The sequence below is a fragment of the Panulirus ornatus genome, chromosome 6 (assembly GCF_036320965.1).
Source record: "Panulirus ornatus isolate Po-2019 chromosome 6, ASM3632096v1, whole genome shotgun sequence".
NCBI classification, from domain to species: Eukaryota; Metazoa; Arthropoda; class Malacostraca; order Decapoda; family Palinuridae; genus Panulirus; species Panulirus ornatus.
The window spans coordinates 35,418,064-35,434,134 of NC_092229.1; the positions used below are offsets into that span (position 1 = coordinate 35,418,064).

The 16,071-nt window shown below is 37.7% G+C and overlaps 1 protein-coding gene across 4 annotated transcripts in view; it reads left to right on the plus strand.

The window, feature by feature from the left end:
- The first annotated feature begins 3,887 nt into the window (after positions 1-3,887).
- LOC139749156 (alpha-latrocrustotoxin-Lt1a-like) overlaps positions 3,888-16,071 on the plus strand; it is a 180,940-nt gene continuing 168,756 nt past the window's right edge. Inside the window, exons 1-2 of one of the 4 annotated variants that reach the window (XM_071662795.1) lie at positions 3,888-3,910; positions 12,873-13,002. In XM_071662795.1, coding sequence (XP_071518896.1) covers positions 12,991-13,002 — 12 coding nt within the window. In that variant the 5' untranslated portion in view covers positions 3,888-3,910; positions 12,873-12,990. Of the gene's footprint in view, positions 3,911-9,980; positions 10,843-12,872; positions 13,003-16,071 lie in introns of those variants that run through there. The other 3 variants (XM_071662797.1, XM_071662794.1, XM_071662798.1) reach the window with 3 other exon arrangements.

A 16,071-nucleotide genomic window follows, 5' to 3' on the forward strand; every position in this document is an offset into this window, starting at 1 on the left:
TTGGGAATACCTGTACGGCTAGAGAGCGTTATTGGATTACGTGTTAATTGATAGGCGCGCGAAAGAGAGACTTTTGGATGTTAATGTGCTGAGAGGTGCAACTGGAGGGATATCTGATCATTATCTTGTGGAGGCGAAGGTGAAGATTTGTGGGGGTTTTCAGAGAAGAAGAGAGAATGTTGGGGTGAAGAGAGTGGTGAGAGAAAGTGAGCTTGGGAAGGAGACTTGTGTGAGGGAGTACCAGGAGAGACTGAGTACAGAATGGAAAAAGGTGAGAACAGAAGAGGTAAGGGGAGTGGGGGAGGAATGGGATGTATTTAGGGAAGCAGTGATGGCTTGCTCAAAAGATGCTTGTGGCATGAGATGCGTGGGAGGTGGGTTGATTAGAAAGGGTAGTGAGTGGTGGGATGAAGAGGTAAGATTACTAGTGAAAGATAAGAGAGAGGCATTTGGACGATTTTTGCAGGGAAAAAATGCAAATGAGTGGGAGATGTATAAAAGAAAGAGGCAGGAGGTCAAGAGGAAGGTGCAAGAGGTGAAAAAGAGGTCAAATGAGAGTTGGGGTGAGAGAGTATCATTAGATTTTAGTGAGAATAAAAAGATGTTTTGGAAGGAGGTAAATAAAGTGCGTAAGACAAGGGAGCAAATGGGAACTTCAGTGAAGGGGCTAATGGGGAGGTGATAACAGGTAGTGGTGATGGGAGAAGGAGATGGAGTGAGTATTTTGAAGGTTTGTTGAATGTGTTTCATGATAGAGTGGCAGATATAGGGTGTTTTGGTCGAGGTGGTGTGCAAAGTGAGAGGGTTAGGGAAAATGATTTGGTAAACAGAGAGGAGGTAGTAAAAGCTTTGCGGAAGGTGAAAGCCGGCAAAGCATCGGGTTTGGATGGTATTGCAGTGGAATTTATTAAAAAAGGGGGTGACTGTATTGTTGACTGGTTGGTAAGATTATTCAATGTATGTATGACTCATGGTGAGGTGCCTGAGGATTGGCGGAATGCGTGCATAGTGCCATTGTACAAAGGCAAAGGGGATAAGAGTGAGTGCTCAAATTACAGAGGTATAAGTATGTTGAGTATTCCTGGTAAATTATATGGGAGGGTATTGATTGAGAGGGTGAAGGCATGTACAGAGCATCAGATTGGGGAAGAGCAGTGTGGTTTCAGAAGTGGTAGAGTATGTGTGGATCAGATGTTTGCTTTGAAGAATGTATGTGAGAAATACTTAAAAAAGCAAATGGATTTGTATGTAGCATATATGGATCTGGAGAAGGCATATGATAGAGTTAATAGAGATGCTCTGCGGAAGGTATTAAGAATATATGGCGTGTGAGGCAAGTTGTTAGAAGCAGTGAAAAGTTTTTATCGAGGATGTAAGGCATGTGTACGTGTAGGAAGAGAGGAAAGTGATTGGTTCTCAGTGAATGTACGTTTGCGGCAGGGGTGTGTGATGTCTCCATGGTTGTTTAATTTGTTTATTGATGGGGTTGTTTGGGAGGTGAATGCAAGAGTTTTGGAAAGAGGTGCAAGTATGCAGTCTTTTGTGGTTGAGAGAGCTTGGAAAGTGAGTCAGTTGTTGTTCGCTGATGATACAGCGCTGGTGACTGATTCATGTACGAAACTGCAGAAGCTGATGATTGAGTTTGGTAAAGTGTGTGAAAGAAGAGAGTTAAGAGTAAATGTGAATAAGAGCAAGGTTATTAGGTACAGTAGGGTTGAGGGTCAAGTCAATTGAGAGGTACGTTTGAATGGAGAAAAACTGGAGGAAGTAAAGTGTTTTAGATATCTGGGAGTGGATCTGGCAGCGGATGGAACCATGGAAGCGGAAGTGAATCATAGGATTGGGGAATGGGCGAAAATTCTGGGAGCCTTGAAGAATGTTTGGAAGTCGAGAACATTATCTCGGAAAGCAAAAATGGGTATGTTTGAAGGAATAGTGGTTAGTATGGTTACGAGGCTTGGGTTATGGATAGAGTTGTGCGCAGGAGGGTGGATGTTCTGGAAATGAGATGTTTGAGGACAATATGTTGTGTGAGGTGGTTTGATCGATTAAGCAAGGTAAGGGTAAGAAAGATGTGTGGAAATAAAACGAGTGTGGTTGAGAGAGCAGAAGAGGGTGTTTTGAAATAGTTTGGTCACATGGAGAGAATGAGTGAGGAAAGATTGACCAAGAGGATGTATGTGTCGGAGGTGGAGGGAACGAGGAGAAGTGGGAGACCAAATTGGAGGTGGAAAGATGGAGTGAGAAAGATTTTGAGTGATCGGGGCCTGAACATGCAGGAGGGTGAAAGGCGGGCAAGGAATAGAGTGAATTGGAACGATGTGGTATACCGGGGTCGACGTGCTGTCAATGGATTGAACCAGGGTATGTGAAGCGTCTGGGGTAAACCATGGAAAGTTCTGTGGGGCCTGGATGTGGAAAGGGAGCTGTGGTTTCAGTGCATTATTACATGACAGCTAGAGACTGAGTGTGAACGAATGTGGCCTTTGTTGTCTTTTCCTAGCGCTAACTCGCACACATGAGGGGGGGAGGGGATTGTTATTCCATGTGTGGCGAGGTGGCGATGGGATGAATAAAGGCAGACAGTATGAATTATGTACATGTGTATATATGTATATGTTTGTGTGTGTGTGTATATATATATATATATATATATATATATATATATATATATATATATATATATATATATATATATATATATATATGCTTACATTGAGATGTATAGGTATGTATATTTGCGTGTGTGGACGTGTATGTATATACATGTGTATGTGGGTGGGTTGGGCCATTCTTTCGTCTGTCTCCTTGCGCTACCTCGCTAACGGGGGAGACAGCGACAAATTAGATAAAATAAATAAAAATAAATGTACATAGGATCATCTAAGGAAAATGCTGTCAATGAATGTCGATTTAACTGGGGACTTAAGTTACAGCAGTAATTGCAAATACATTTCAAGGGTTGTTACAACAAAAGAAAAAGTTTTTTGTTTCCAGAAATTTTCTGGAAACGCTTTTGGAGCTTGATTGCAGGTTTTACTTTAGATATGTCTGATATTTCCATACATATGCTCATTACTAAAAATATAAATTCTGTTAATTGCATCATTATTTGCTTTAGTTCCTGGAATTATCATCGCAGATAAATTGAACAAAGTTGTTAAAGAATGAGTACAGACAAAGACTAAGCTTGATATACACCCGACGATGTTGACGATGAAGAGCTTTGGAGATGTATATTTTGTTACTAGTCTGTTATGCCTTCCACATTACATTGCCACAGCAGAAAGAATTACCATAGGATTGAATAATATGAGAGCAAAACTGAAACACCAAGAAATCATTCGTGGGATAATAATTCTAAGTTTTCTGTTAATGTTGATCTTGAAAAAGATGAATTAGTTATGCATAATGCAAGTGATTCATATCAATGCGGTACAGTGAGGAAACTTGGTATGTATGTTGAAGTATAATAGCCAAACAGTGTCAGTCTGAATCTGATTTGTCTTCAGCTTAGTTACATCTCTTTCCTTAAGAAAGATTCGCCTGCTTAATATTGCCATATCAATTTGTACAATGTACAGTGCAAGTGATTTATGAAATACAGTACAGGAGAGATATGTGTATTATATAATTGTAAATGCAAAACAATTGATTTTTCTTTAGCATTTTTCAAAAATTCACTGTAATACTACCATATTATTTTGATGAATTTATATTACCCTACTTACTCTTCGACAAATGAACAATAGATAATCCTACTATATAATTGCTTTATCATTTCACTAAACATCTATTTTTCAGTGAGACTTCACTGAGATAGAAATGTGAAGTTTTTGCCTCAAGATTTGGGGAGTTCTGGATTAAGGTATCTGGCAACACTGAGTAACTCTCGCATGTAAACAAACAGGTAAGGATGATGATGAGCAAGTGTCAGCAGTTGAGTTACTAAGACTAACCCTATCAATGCAGGTTATGTGTTCTGGTTGTCCCAGAGTTTTTCATAATAAGAAGATTCATGGACGAGAACTAAGAAAAGTGATGACATTACGAGAGGCACGAGAATTCGTAAAAGTGGCAGGATATTGGAAGGTTGTCATTGTACAGCCGAAAATAAGAATTTCGCTAATTAATGAAATATAAGACATCATTTAGGATTATATATATATATATATATATATATATATATATATATATATATATATATATATATATACACACACACACACACACACACCAGGACTGCACAAGACCCATACGACTGATTAACGGTATCGGATAAAACCCAAACTTAACTAAAACTAGGCAAATTTTAACAGAATAACACAGTCTATGCCATTGGTATTGCTCGAGCTCAAGTGAGCTCTTGGAACAATGATACTGATACAATTCTAAACTAATCAGAGAATGAAAATCTATTTTACCTGAGTCCTGTAATCAGGTCCAATACAGTAATTGATGGCTTGTTTTACTACTTACTTTACTCAAGTATGTGCATAGAAGCTCAAAAAAAGTACGTGCAGGTGAAATGAAGACAGGTGACCCAGCACTATTCGCCCATCCTTATTATTAATGTGACTTGTTTAGTGACGATAATACTATATTGATAGTGTTACTGATGATTTATTCAGTTTACAGAGTCTGCAGTATATACCATGAGGACTAAATCATAATAGCATTTTTACTCCCCTGTATCCAGGGATTGAGATAATCTTATTTGTGTAAAACCAATGTTTAGAGTTAGTCCAAATACATTTTGTGTTTATGTTTGTTGAGCGTATTTCTAGATGGAAACATTTTATTGAATTGAATTAATAACGTCATTTCCCTTTGACGACATTGCATCATATTCCATCTGAACGTATTAATCTACTATAAATGAAAAAGTAGAATTGGCTTTATGAGTTGAAATCACAGTTATACTTGCACTTGATGTTTTTTCTTTATTTAATACACTTCATGTTTCCTATTCTAATGTATATCATCATTATGCTATATCTATTGAAGGGTCAACTGAATATAGTAATAGTGGAAAGTTGTTTGATAGTAATAAAGTAAATTTATTGGTGAGATATCTGTCTATCTATCTATCACTGATGCCTGTTCCAATTGGAACTTTCTCAAAGGCCTCCATTATACATTTGATTCTGGGCTGTTTAACTACAAACGTTTTGAAGTCAGTTGTTCATATACAAAATTCATTCCATTTTCAGTGCTGCAGCTATACCACTAAGCATCTAATCAAATGAATTTAAGTGCTACAACACCCCTCCTTGGCTGGCAGATGTTACTGAATGCCACTTAATTTAATGTTTTATGTTTAACACTTTTGGAATCAGTTCAATGATGAATTGAAAATGATGTACATCTTTTCACTTTCATACATTTCTTTTGTCAGATTTTGTTTAGTGCAACACTTGTATGTACTTCATTAATCAAGTTACATCTGTGGCATTTGTCTCTTTTTCATTCCCATTAAACTGTTTTCGTTTTTCCCCTTTTTTATGCAATTCAAGTTTCTAAGACTCTGTATCATTAATTCTTTCATAAACATGCATTCAGGCATATTGCATGTACAGTTGTTTAACACGAATTATGTTTATCACCTTCATAATCACTTACGTGTGTAAATGAATTAAAATTATGTACTTTTCATTAGTATCATGCATTTCTTTGGTCATGTATGGTTTTATTTCATGAACTGTATATACTGCATTAATCAAATTGCATCTCTGGCATTAGTCTGTTTCCATTTCCATCAAAATGTTTTTGTTTTTTCAATTTTTTTATGTTCAAGTTTCTTTAAATGTAAATTATTTATTCTATTATGAAGTCACTTGCTGCTGTGAAAAAGACATAGCCCTCCATGCTGTAGCAGTTAGCATCACTGACTGTCACACATATAAGGGCTGCCTAGGAGTAAACTTGCATTGGCTTGAATCCTGGTTGCATAAGCAGGTTCACTGTCCACCCAGCTGACCATCCTTCCCTAGTGTCTTGTTGATAGAATGGTTGCCTGGCATAAGTTAGGTATGTGTGTTTGTGTGCAAAGATGTGGTATACATATACAGGGTTATGAAGACAGGGCAACACAAGTGTAAAACTCTCTCCCAAAAAACCACAAAAAGTAATCACATAAGTTTAGTTCATCAATAATGCTATCAACCCATTGTATCATTATCACTCAACAAGTCATATTGATGATAAGGCTGAGTTGAGATTGCTGGGTCATCTGTCTTCATTGCACTTGTTTGAAGATTTACTTTTTTGTGTAATCATCTATTTGTGCTGTATGGGGAGAGAGGGTTACACTTGATGGGCCACATCTGAACATGCTGTACAATCATATGAATTATTAAATGTATGTATGATGTCTGCATTAACCATGGCCTCATTAATTTTGTTCTGTTCATCCACCATTCTTTTAAAGTACTTCTTTTCATCTTTTTGGAAAATTTTCTTGCTTAATTTCATGTCATGCCCACTGGTTGCTCTATCCCTATGTTTCCTGAAGAACTGATCACTGTCCATGTCATTGATCTATTTTAAAAACTTAAAGGTTGTGATCAGGTCCCCCATTACTCTTCTCTCTTCCAAGGTTGGCAAACTTATAGCCTTTAGTCTTCCTTGTAACTTAGCTTTCTTATTTTTTTACCTTCTTTATTACTGGTCACTTGACCTTTTCATTTGCAGCTATGCTTTTTTAGGTGATATGGCGAGAATCAAGAAGCATAGTGTAGTTTTGGCCTTATGTATGTTATGAATAGCTAGCCAAATATTGCCTTATTTATATACTTGCAGGTTATTATGATATATACCAGACGACAGTTTATTTCCTTTACTTTTCTCATAATGGCGAGATAGGTTAGCGATGATACTGATTCTCAAGTCCTTTTCACACACAAAATCTTGATGGTTATTTTCTGCCGGATAATAATCATATTAAGGCCTTTTCTCACTTTGCTCCATCCTCATTACTTTACATTTGCTTGGGTTGAATTTCATCTCTCAAACCAACTTTGGAGTCTGTTTAGGTCCCCATGTTAGCTGATGCAATCCTTCTTGATTTTCCCTTTGCTCATGACTTTTCCATCATCTGCAAACTTATTCATGAGGGAGGCTGTACCTTCAAGCAAATCATTCACATAGATCAAGAGAGTAACAAGCCCTGGTGCACTCCACCGGTGACCACCCATGTGGAGAAGGCTTGTGTGGCAGGCATCTTTTGTTTCCTTTCACTAAGATAATATTCTATCATGGAGGAGTCTTCCCCATATTCCTTTCTGGTGTTCCAGCTTCTTAATTAGCATCCCATGCAGTACTGTGTCACATGCTTTCTGACAGTCAAGATATAAAAAGTCTACTTAGTCTTCTTGTGTCAGAGAGGTCACCTATAGGAATTGAAGGGATCTCTTACACATAACCTCCTTTCCTTATAGCTGTGTTGCCTCTCACTTAAGTAAATTTTCCTCTGTAGAAACTTACCAGTTTGCTTTCTGATTGACTTCCCCAGTACCTTAAAGATGGTCCACTTTGATTGACATGTCTCTGTTGGTTCTAATGATGGTACTGTAATTTCATTATAACATTTGTTGTGATATAAAATGTATTTATTAGTCTATTATTGCTGGTCCCAACTCATAATCATAATTGTCAAGGTGACTGGTCTATTGTGTAAAGCCTTTTCTGTCTTCCATCTTAGTGGTGACTGTTATGTTTGCCCTTTTCCACTCCCTTGGCACTTTGCATTTCTCTAGCAAGATCTAGAATCTTGAACATTATTTCAGGATCTCTATGTGTGTTTCTAAGTATAAACTGAAGTAGTATAGATAATGAAGCAAGATATCAATCTTTGTATCATCACTCAGCTGTGATTATGATCATAAGTTGAGATCAGCAATAATAGACTAATAAATACATTTTATATCACAACAAATGTTATAATGAAATTACAGGACCATTATTAGAACCAAAAGAGATATGTCAATCAAAGTGGACTGTATCTTAATACAGAAAGCAAGTGTACCAAAATACATCACAAAAGGAGGTGATAGTAGTCTGGTGGTACATGTCAACACTGCTGCTTTCACACTTGCTGCTATCGTACCAGTATGCTACCACTGCAAGCTTTATTTATTGCTCTTTGTATAAGTTAAGGTGTACATCACGTTTTTTCTTGGTAGTATTATTATTCTTTTATGGAGAGGGAGATGCTGGAGGAAGGGATTATGGCATTGATAGTGACAAAGAAATTGGCTGGAGTGCTGTAACAGATGAAATTTCTGTGCTAGTTATGGCTACTGGTAAAAATGGAACTTAAGGAGATTTAAAAGGCTATCTGCATAGTGCTCACTAATACAGAGTGGGAAGTATGATTTAGCCCTCAACAACAACAGTTCACCCAAATCAAAGAGGTTTTCAGTAGGAATGATGAAATACTCCTTTGATATTGTAAGGGAACCAGTCAACAAAGGAATCCTCCCAGATTTTGTTCAGGAGATTGAAAGGCTACTTTTGAAATTTTGGTGGAAAATATGGTGTTTCCCAAAACAACAAAGTTCACTGAAATCCTTGAGGATTACAGTAGGATTGATGAAATACACCTGTATTTCTGTAGAAGATCAAGTTAGCAAATGCATCTTCCTGGATTTCATTGGATATTGTTGAGGAATCCAAGAAATTATCTGGATTTCAGTGGGATGTATGGCATTGCCCTAAACTAAGGAGTCCAAGAGGTTTTCAGCTTGATTGGTGAAATGCACCAGTACCATAAAAGAGCCACTCAGCTAATGAATTCTGTTTGATTTTGGCGGATTTACATAGATTTCATTGTGGAGGGTGATACTATCTATGGATTTCATTGAGAAGTGTGGTGTTGCTCTGAGCAACAAAAACCAAGGGAATGGGAGTAGGATTTTGTTTGATTTTGGCAGATTTAGATAGATTTCATTGTGGAGGGTGATACTATCTATGGATTTCATTGAGAAGTGTGGTGTTGCTCTGAGCAACAAAAACCAAGGGAATGGGAGTAGGATTAGTTAAATACACTGGTAATGTTGTAGTAGACCAGTCAACTGAGGCATCTTCTTGGATTTCGATGGATGTCATTGAGGAGGGTTAAGAGACAGAAGACCCTATTGACTAATGAATCCTCTTGGATATCAGTGGATTTAGATGGTTTTCGTAAGGAGGCTGTGAGGCTATGTATGGATTTTTGTGGGAAGTATGACAGCATCCTAAACAACAAAATCCAAGAGGTTCATAGTGAGATCAGTGAAATACACATTTAATACTGCAGGAGATCCAGTTGATGAATGGTTCTCATAGATTTCAATGGATTCTATTGAGGAGAGTAAGAGCCATTATGTGGATTTTGGTTGGAAGTATGGCATCACTGTAAAAATTGAAATCCAAGATGGGTGGAGTAGGATTACATCTGTAATACTTTAGGAGACACAATCAGCAAATCCATCCTTTAGGATTTTGATGTATTTTATTGAGGAGACTACAAGACTATCTAAGTAGTATTAAATGCTACATAGCAGAAGGTATGGCATCACATTATTTGGATGGAGATCACAAAAATGAGATGATTTGATATGTACAGAAAAGCAAGAAACTGCTAATGAATGTAGGAATAAAGTTTTGTCTGAGACTCCTTCAGTATTACAGGTGTATTTTGCTAATTCTAAGACAATACTCTTGGATTTTGTTTGGTTTTGTTAAGACACTCCTTGTAGCACTTTCTGCTGCACAGAGATCATGAAAATACATTCAGAAAAGCAATAACCAGATATAAACCTAAATATCATTAGTTGATTGGAACACTTATAGTGTTACAGGTGTATTTTACCAATTGTACCGCATTTCTCTTTGATTTCTTTGATTTCTGTGGATTTCATTTGAGTTATAGGTATACCAGGAAAGTAGCCATACTTACTGAATTGTTTACTTAATTAGGGGGAAATAGGTATCCCCTGTGATGATCATGGGTGTCTTTGATTCCCCATGAATTTTTCATTTAGATTCATGAGCAAACTCATGATATGTTTCTCTGTCAACTTGTGGATACTTCCACTTGAATTGTAAATGTAAAAGCAACTAATGAACTAATCTTATATTTGCTAATGATGATGAGATGGTTCCTGACATGAGAATAGTGGCTTTGTTAGGGAAATGTGATCATGTTGGATGGGTGTGGATATAAGTTACATACTTAGGACCCAGGCTAAAGGAAATGCGAATGGGACAACTTGAATTTCTGGAATGGGGACTTCAAACTAATTTATGATATGCAGTTAGATTCTGATTATTAAATGGTAATGGAAAATAAGAAAGTGGAGTTAGAATGGGAATACTTCACAGATGCTTTAACAATTTCCACCCTAAACTTGGTCTGTTTTTGCATTCTCCATCCTAGAATTTTTTTTTCAAAAATAGAGGAATTGGAAATAGTAACTGACCCAATAGATTAAATCATCATACCATAATGTTAAAACATGTAAAATATTCAAAAAGAAAATACAAATCTTCCTTAGTAGCTGTAATCTTTTAAGTTTCCTTAATGGTACAGTAGTTTGTTCCTGTGTACCATATACTTCATCATGGGCCCCAAGTAAACATCTTGATCACTTTTTACACCAAAATTGCATCACATTTCTTCTCATGTCCCCATGCAATTATGCTTGCAGCAAACAGACTGCCAGATGTGTGTTGCAATAAGATTCATTCCATTGTGTTGTTTGTAGGTTGACTGACAGCCTTGAAATTCCTGAGGATGAATTATTAATGCTGATGACATGGTCTCTCTATATGATTCATGGGTGCTTCATGAGATTTAAGGTAGAGTGGAAAACATAATCACATATCTTGAACATGTGTATTTTACACATAAGTGATTTATTACTTGTTTGTACTGTAAGACAAGGGAGTTTTACACCTGTGGGCCCCATCTCTTAAAGTCTCCGTGAGCATTCAACCTCTTAAATTCATGTATGCTGTCTACAGTAACCATGTCCTCAATCAGTGTTCCATTCATCCACCATTCCTATACTGTAAAAGTATTTCTTAACATTCATTTACAATTTTCTTGCTTTACTTTCATGTTATGTCCTCGGGTCATTTGGTTCCTACACCTCTCAAAGTGTTGTCCACTGGTCCACTGTCCACCTTGTTGATTCCCTTTAAAAACTTAACACTTGTGATTAGGTCACCCTTCTGTCTTTTGTCTTTCATGGTGGGTAAATTTAAAGCTTTCAGCCTTTCCCAGTTGCTTAGTTCTCTTAATTCGGGTACCATCTTTGTTTCCCTCATCTGGACCTTTTCTATGAGTCTTTGTGCTTTAGTTGTGGTAACCAAACCTGAGAAGCATATTCTAGTTTTGACCTTGTTTAGGATGTGATAAGCATATCAAATAATTCTTTTTAGATATACTTGAAAGCTATTCTGATATTTATTTAGATATACTTGAAAGCTATTCTGATATTTATTTAGATATACTTGAAAGGTATTCTGATATTTGCCAGCAGACAGTTAGTTTCCTTAGTTGCTCTGCTGTAGGACTCTGATTGCAGATTAGGGGTGATATCTACTCCCAAGTTCCTCATACACAAAATCTTGATGCTTATTTCCTGCTAGGTGCTTTTCATATTGAGGCCATCTTTCACTTTTTCCCATCCTCATTATTTTTACATTTACTCGAGTTTAATTTCATTTAGCATGTTTTCAGGACTTATCACAGTTAGGATATTGATAATTGTAAGGTTGAAAAACTTGAAAACCTGGAAAAATAAAAGATAATAAAGAAAAACCATGCCCTTTAGTATGACAATAAAGGATCACTCCTAGTGGGAAAACATCTTGGAGATCCTCAAAGATGCTGAATGAAATGGCATGTTAAGATTACTGTATTTCTTATTTTTCTTTATGTAAGTAGCTCCAGCCACAGACAAAAGTCCACAACAAGGCCAGGCCTTGATCGAAATATTAAGAGGTTAATGAGAGGGTTAAAGAAGAGACAACGGGAAGTATTTACAAATTTTGGAGGAAATTAAAAACCTGTCTTTTAAAATGTGCCAGGTCATAGTTATTGGGAAAAACATGAGAAGGTAGAGAGTTCTAAAGCTTCGAGGTGTAGGGATAGAAATAGTGATCAAAATGGCCCACCCTTGAGTTGCCAGCAGCCACACAGTAAGTGACACAGCAGTTTGCTGAGTATTGTGTGGTTTAGCTAGTGGTGGGGGCACACAAACAACCAGCTCTCAGGAGCAAAAATGAAAGTAATGCTTATAGAAGAGGGAAAGTGAACCATAATTGTGGCATAGGGCAAGGGGTTCAAGCTTTGAAGTTATTGTGAGAGGGATTATAAGTCAGACCGCTTTTGACTCAAATCTCTCAAGTAAGGATGCCGGGCTAGAACAACCCTAGATATGAGAGCAGTACTCCATACAAGGATGAATCAGTCCTTTGAGTAAACGGTGCAACTGTTCAGAAGAAAAGAAATTTCAACATTTAAAGAGGACTCCCAGTTTCTTCAAGGCAGACTTAGCTATTCCCAAAATGTGAGGTTTTCAAGAAAGAGTGGGTATAATAAAAGAAAGGGGATATGATTGAAGTTTAGAGGTCTGATCTTTTAGATACAACAAATGTAGTTGTGTACAGTATGCTTTCAGAGTTTATAAGGTTGATTGACTTAGATAGCATAGCTTTTATTATTTAGAAGAGTTATCATGGCTTCTCCAGCTGGTGGAAGTTTGGTATTGGGATAAACTAATTCTTTTTATTGGTAACATGTTGTACCCCTTTTTGTTTGATATATTTCTGCTTGATGTGTCCTGTATGAAATGTTGCAGTATGATTCTTATTTTCCTTAGCTTGTGAGACTCACCTTGAACTTTACCATATGATTGCAAGGAACACGTCGCTACAGGATCAGAAGATACAAGTTATAGCATTTTCCAAAGAAAGAATCCAAAGAGTAATGCACTCAAAATGGCAAGTCAGGTAAGATTCAGTATACAACTCATAGGGTTACTGAATAGTTTTCATTATATTCATGTAGATTGCTAGGTCTCTCTTTTCTGTAGGGAATTACCTGAAATGATGTTGTAAATGTTTAACTTTTGTGAAAACAAAGGCATATGTTTGGTTTAGTACATTCCATTTCCTTGATTCCCAATTGTATAAAGTGGATAATGTGCATACAATCTCATATTACACCCACACATCCTTAATCCTATGGATGCATCATTTCAGTATATCCAAACACTCTATTTTTTTTTTTATTTTGCTTTGTCGCTGTCTCCCGCGTTTGCAAGGTAGTGCAAGGAAACAGACGAAAGAAATGGCCCAACCCACCCCCATACACAATATATATACATACACGTCCACACACGCAAATATACATACCTATACATCTCAATGTACACATATATATATACACACACAGACATGTACATATATACCCATGCACACAATTCACACTGTCTGCCTTTATTCATTCCCATCGCCACCTCGCCACACATGGAATACCATCCCCCTCCCCCCTCATGTGTGCGAGGTAGCACTAGGAAAAGACAACAAAGGCCCCATTCGTTCACACTCAGTCTCTAGCTGTCATGCAATAATGCCCAAAACCACAGCTCCCTTTTCACATCCAGGCCCCCACACAACTTTCCATGGTTTACCCCAGACGCTTCACATGCCCTGATTCAATCCACTGACAGCACGTCAACCCCGGTATACCACATCAATCCAATTCACTCTATTTCTTGCCCTCCTTTCATCCTCCTGCATGTTCAGGCCCCGATCACACAAAATCTTTTTCACTCCATCTTTCCACCTCCAATTTGGTCTCCCACTTCTCCTTGTTCCCTCCACCTCCGACACATATATCCCCTTGGTCAATCTTTCCTCACTCATTCTCTCTATGTGCCCAAACCATTTCAAAACACCCTCTTCTGCTCTCTCAACCACACTCTTTTTATTTCCACACATCTCTCTTACCCTTACATTACTTACTAGATCAAACCACCTCACTCCACACATTGTCCTCAAACATCTCATTTCCAGCACATCCACCCTCCTGCGCACAACTCTATCCATAGCCCACGCCTTGCAACCATACAACATTGTTGGAACCAGTATTCCTTCAAACATACCCATTTTTGCTTTCCAAGATAATGTTCTCGACTTCCACACATTCTTCAAGGCTCCCAGGATTTTCGCCCCCTCCCCCACCCTATGATTCACTTCTGCTTCCATGGTTCCATCCGCTGCCAGATCCACTCCCAGATATCTAAAACACTTTACTTCCTCCAGTTTTTCTCCATTCAAACTTACCTCCCAAGTGACTTGACCCTCAATCCTACTGTACCTAATAACCTTGCTCTTATTCACATTTACTCTTAACTTTCTTCTTTCACACACTTTTCCAAACTCAGTCACCAGTTTCTGCAGTTTCTCACATGAATCAGCCACCAGCGCTGTATCATCAGCAAACAACAACTGACCCACTTCCCAAGCTCTCTCATCCACAACAGACTGCATACTTGCCCCTCTTTCCAAAACTCTTGCATTCACCTCCCTAACAGCCCCATCCATAAACAAATTAAACAACCATGGAGACATCACACACCCCTGCCGCAAACCTACATTCACTGAGAACCAATCACTTTCCTCTCTTCCTACACGTACACATGCCTTACATCCTCGATAAAAACTTTTCGCTGCTTCTAACAACTTTCCTCCCATACCATATATTCTTAATACCTTCCACAGAGCATCTTTATCAACTCTATCATATGCCTTCTCCAGATCAATAAATGTTACATACAAATCCATTTGCTTTTCTAAGTATTTCTCACATACATTCTTCAAAGCAAACACCTGATCCACACATCCTCTACCACTTCTGAAACCACACTGCTCTTCCCCAATCTGATGCTCTTTACATGCCTTCACCCTCTCAATCAATACCCTCCCATATAATTTACCAGGAATACTCAACAAACTTATACCTCTGTAATTTGAGCACTCACTCTTATCCCCTTTGCCTTTGTACAATGGCACTATGCAAGCATTCCGCCAATCCTCAGGCACCTCACCATGAGTCATACATACATTAAATAACCTTACCAACCAGTCAACAATACAGTCACCCCCTTTTTTGATAAATTCCACTGCAATACCATCCAAACCTGCTGCCTTGCTGGCTTTCATCTTCCTCAAAGCTTTTACTACCTCTTCTCTGTTTACCAAATCATTTTCCCTAACCCTCTCACTTTGCACACCACCTCGACCAAAACACCCTATATCTGCCACTCTATCATCAAACACATTCAACAAACCTTCAAAATATTCACTCCATCTCCTTCTCACATCACCACTACTTGTTATCACCTCCCCATTTGCGCCCTTCACTGAAGTTCCCATTTGCTCCCTTGTCTTACGCACTTTATTTACCTCCTTCCAGAACATCTTTTTATTCTCCCTAAAATTTAATGATACTCTCTCACCCCAACTCTCATTTGCTCTCTTTTTCACCTCTTGCACCTTTCTCTTGACCTCCTGTCTCTTTCTTTTATACATCTCCCACTCAATTGCATTCATAGCTATAAATTCTGAAATTTAGATTTACACTGTGGCTAACAAAGAAAGTTTCCCTGTGCAGTGCCAGAAATACAGTATATTCCCTGGTGCTTTCTAATTTATGCAACATTAGGTGATAAGAGATGGAAAAGTTGGGTGATGTAGGTTATAGGATTAGTATTACGTTGATAAGCTTCTAGATGTTAGGATTTTGTTCTGTAGACAGAATTACTTGAAAATATCAGTAAATGATGGGCTGAAATATTTTGCATGTGAAAATTTGATGTGTTGTCAGGGCCTACAGCTAGAGATTATATAAGGATTGAATTGTTAAGTATGGGCAGGCAGTTGTTTCTGCTGGATTTTGTGTGTATACAGTAAAACCTGTTTTTTGTAACTTCAAACAATAAGGTGTTCAAAATAGTGTATATTTATCAGTTTTATTTGAGAACCCTCAATTGTCAAACAAAATTTGGTATTATA